Here is a 4,686-nt window from a genome sequence, read left to right as displayed (position 1 = left end):
AACCATAAATTTTCTATTCTCTAAAGTATCTATTGAGATAAATAATCATTCGAGGATGCATCCACATTCTCAAATTAGATTGGGGTCAATTATGTCGAAATAAATACAACATACAATTTTTTTTTCAGGTAGTCTTGGTGCACAAGGTTTATATGAGTATTGTCTTGCTGCTATTGCTTCTGGTTGTTTTTGTTGCTGTTGTGGTTGTGTTATTATATGTTCACCTACTTTGTATTTCTTGTTATGTTCATTTTGTCTAATTTGTCTGAAAGCAGCTAATATCATTTACTCAATTCTTTAATGATTTGTTCTAACTGGTATTGTTTCTGGTTGTTGTTGATGTTGTGGTATTATTTGATCACCTACTTTGTATTTCTTGGTATGCTCATATGACAGAGACATTAATATTATTTTTATAGTTTGAATAAAATTAGAAATTTGAAGCTTGGGAGATGGTGAAAATATTTTTTAATGGCTATGAACTGCTAGCTGATGATGAACTACTATCTGATGAACTGCTATCTGATGAACCGATAACTGATGAACCACTGCTGATGATGATCTGCCTTTGATGAGTCTGAAGAATCTTTCCAGTCTGAAGAGTTATCTGCTATTATACCTGTTGATATGCTAGTTGATCCACTTGTTCATGTGTCACCTGTACCACTTGTGCCACCTGTGCTACCTTCACCACCCGAAGTAGCACAACCTGCAGCAGCACCCGCAGCGATGGTACTGAAAAATGTGAGGCGTTTTATTAATTATATGATAATAAGTCCAATTTGGTGATGTTTGGGTGTGACTGTTATTTCTTATGAGAACTGCCTTTGGTTTGATACTATATTGATTTTTAACTATTATAATATGTTTTAATATTAGCTTTCTTAAAGGTTTCTAATAACTGAGGACTGATTATTGATTTATTGATTTACTGAGTTAATACTATTATTTTTTTTATATATAGATGACTAAAATTGGAGTATTTAAATATTGTACTCTATTATTAAATTTATGCAATACCAATTTGTTGTGTTATTATTGGGCAATAGTTCATAATTGGATTGGTATTTATTATTATTATTTGTAAATAGTATAAAATCTCTTTTAATAGGTTCACTGTGCATTTGATAAACATAGGCCAAATCTTTATATTATTAATTAAAAACCTTTCATTCATGATATCGACGACAGCAGATACTGTTGGGGGTATTGAATGGTTTTAATTGGTAAATCTGTCTTTTGAATATTAATAAAAGTTAATTTAATTTATGTTAGTATTTCTGTTTCTATTTTTCTTTAAAGGATGCCACTTCCTATATGCATATTGGTTTGTTGCTGTTGTTGTTGTTTTAAAATAATGTATTAATTTACTTACTTGTTCTATAAAGGTTATTGAAAGTTTTTAAAACATATTTCATTAATATTATTATTATTATTGATTGGATATGCCATAGTTTGTATTATTAAAACTATTTATGTGTATGTTGGTTTGTTGTAAATTAAAAAAAAAAAATTAAAAAAAAATAAAAAAAAAATTAAAAAAAAAAAAAAAAATTTTTGTAATTATTTATTTTTAGATTTTTTTTTAAAAATATTATTTTAAAAATGGGTGAATAATTTTTTTTAATTTTTTTTAATTTTTTTTTTATTTATTTTTTTCGATTGCAACAAACAAACACAAACATAAATAAATAATTTTAATAATCGAAAAAAATAAACTATAGCACATCCAATCAATAGTAAATAATAATAATTTTAACATTACTGAAAATATGTTTAAAGCCTTTCGAGAACAAGTAAGTAAATTAATACATTATTTTAAAACAACAATAACAACAAACCCATATACATAGAAAATGGCATCGTTGAGGAAATATAGAGAATAGACGCAGAATTACTAACATAAATTAAATTAACTTTTATTAATATTCAAAAGGCATATTTACCAATTAAACCATTCAATACCCCCAACAGGATCTGCTGTTGTCGATATCACGAATGAAAGGATTTTAATCAATAATATAAAGATTTAGACTATGTTTATCAAATGCCCAGCGAACCTATTAAAAGAGATTTTATAATATTTACAAATAATAGTAAATACTGCAAACATAATAATAATCTCAAATTAATATCAATAACTATCATAAAAAGTCACAAAGTCGCAGAATTTTTAAGTCTTTCAATCTCGAGGAAATCATCTAATAGCTAAAAGTGAATATTAGAGTTTGGCCTACCCGAAATCTTTTCAGTATTAGGTTATGAACCATTATCAAAACAGGATTTTAGCAAATAATTCCAAAAACCAATCAAATATATTTAAATACCCCAATATTAGTCATCTATATATATAAAAAAATTAATTAACTTGGTAAATCAATAATCAGTCCTCAGTTATTAGAAGTCTTTAAGAAATTTAATATTAAAACATATTATAATAATTAATAGTTAAAAATCAATATACTGCTAAACCAAAAGCAGTCCTCAATAAGAAATAATAGTCACACCCAAACATCACCAAATTCAAGTTAAAGAACAACCAAATCCAAAACCTAAACCAACTCTTCCACCAGTTTTTGAAACTACCACAACCAGAACAAATTCCTGTACCAGTACCAACACCAGTATTTATTCGTGCAACAACAGGATAATAACTCAATATAGGGTCAATTTGGATCAAATAATGTATCAAGATTGAAATCTTTTAACCCAGCAACAAACAATGATACAACAACAACAATTATTGCAGCAACAACAACAAAATTATATTATTTATGAAACAATAGATAATATAAAAAAAGAGTTTTCAAATGGTTTTGATAGGAATGATGATCAAAGGTTAAAAAGTTACAATTACAATTTGAAGAGTTAGGCAAGCAGTTTGAAAAAGAATGTACAGAGATTATAGATTTACAATTAAGAAATGCTATTGGAAGCAAAGGTAGATCAGGATCATTGTCAATTAGCAGTAGAGGTAATAGTAAGAGATCAGGATCGTTCGTTGGTAGAGTGCAACCAGTTGTACAACCGCATCAAGAATACAGTAACCAAACCACACAGGAATTGCAATTACAAACCAATCACCACAACAATCTTCTCCCATGGGTTACATTTGATGATAATGATGTCCCAACTATACAATGTTCAACTAGTACTCCACCTGACCTCGAAAAGATAGAAGCTAATGTCATTGTTGATAATGCTGCATCACCACCAAAGCTACAAACTGCCAAAAGTAATGGAGCTACCGATAGTCAAGGCAAAACCAGAGTTATCACTAAAATAATCACTAGAATCGAAGAGTTGGAAAACTTTTACAAGAAGGAATTGATAAAAACAAAGCATTAGCATTGAAACTCGTAGAACGTGAAGCACTGCTGCAAGAAAGAGACTTCAAGAGATGACAAGCATTAACGACCACTATACAGCCGAAGTACAAAATGATCAACTTTGTGAACAATTAATTTCTATTAGAGATTGGAAAGAACTTCAAAGACTTTTAAGTTTAGAAAAAGAGTTTGGTACTATTAATGGTAATGTTTCTCAATATCTTCAAATACTTTAGGTAATCTAAAAGCAACTCATCAAATGGTAATCAAAGATCTTTTACACCATATGCAACAAGCCAATCGTTTACATGAACTTTGTAATCAAGAGGGTGATGATTTAGAAATGGATATTTTCGCCGCTGTCAATTCAGTTTCAGATTCATTAAAAGATTTATTACATGACTCTAAAAGTTCTTCACGATTAATTATAGATCCCAAATTACAAAGTAAATTTATGGATGCATCTAGAAAAATTGGTGCACTCACTCAAAATCTATTTGAAAGTGTACGTCTTCAAGGTGGTCAATGTCAAGATGATGATGATCGTAAGAGATTGGCAAATAATTTAGCTTCATTTAAAGGTGTCAATGCATTGGATGCATTAGCTCAACAAGCCGATGCTGACAGAATCGAAAAAGGGAAGAAATATTTATAGAGTGGTTTCGAAAGAGAATTATTGGTTGCTGCGCCAAATATTGTTGCATTCCTTTGCCAAATTCAAATTATATTTGGTTATCCAAAAGTTGGAAATACCGATAGTTCAAAATCTATTGCTATGAAATTACCTGGTGTTACTGATTTATTGGTTTAAAATAAAAAAATTATGGAAAATAAGGTTCAATCAAGTGTCAATGTAGTAAAACCTTCCTATAATCGAAATTGATATTCCATCGGAATTCTTTAAAGTTGTACCTGTAGGCCCCAGTAGAAGTCATACATATCACCTTCATGCAATTAAACAAGGTTCTGTTGGAATAAAGGCTTCTTTACTCTAAGTTTTTGTAAATATTTACATTAATATCACCATATTATAATAAAAAACTCTTTATTAATTCATTTTTTTTAAAATAGGATAATAATTCAAAGAAATATAAATATTTAGAAGACCCAATTACATTGAAAAAAAGGTTCCAATAGAGTCACATGTTTCTTTAATTACATCAATTAAAAAAAAAAAAAAAAAAAAGAATTTTATACTATTAGTATTAAACTAATATTAATATCAATTAGTTTAAGATAAAAATAAAAATATAAATAATTTAAAAAAAAATAATAAATAAAAAAAAAAATTATTTATTTTTATACTCTCTTGAGTTCTAAAATTATAGTTTATTTTCTTTTTCAATACGTTCTTTAT

At 28.0% G+C, this 4,686-nt stretch overlaps 2 protein-coding genes across 2 annotated transcripts in view; one reads left to right on the top strand and one right to left on the bottom strand.

The window, feature by feature from the left end:
• DICPUDRAFT_159681 (uncharacterized protein) overlaps positions 1-285 on the bottom strand; it is a gene marked incomplete at both ends in the record, with an annotated part of 832 nt that extends 547 nt beyond the window's left edge. The window contains one exon of the mRNA XM_003294599.1: positions 108-285. Coding sequence (XP_003294647.1) covers positions 108-285 — 178 coding nt within the window. The remainder of the gene's footprint in view (positions 1-107) is intronic.
• Positions 286-3,588: 3,303 nt separating this feature from the next.
• DICPUDRAFT_90776 (uncharacterized protein) lies at positions 3,589-3,984 on the top strand (the record flags this gene model as incomplete). The annotated part of the gene is made up of 1 exon (XM_003294602.1): positions 3,589-3,984. One exon carries the CDS (start codon positions 3,589-3,591, stop codon positions 3,982-3,984), a length of 396 nt encoding a protein of 131 aa, XP_003294650.1.
• Positions 3,985-4,686: the final 702 nt, after the last annotated feature.

Source organism: Dictyostelium purpureum, assembly GCF_000190715.1.
Source record: "Dictyostelium purpureum unplaced genomic scaffold DICPUscaffold_599, whole genome shotgun sequence".
Taxonomy (NCBI): Eukaryota; Evosea; class Eumycetozoa; order Dictyosteliales; family Dictyosteliaceae; genus Dictyostelium; species Dictyostelium purpureum.
This window is presented reverse-complemented; position numbering and strand designations above follow the sequence as displayed.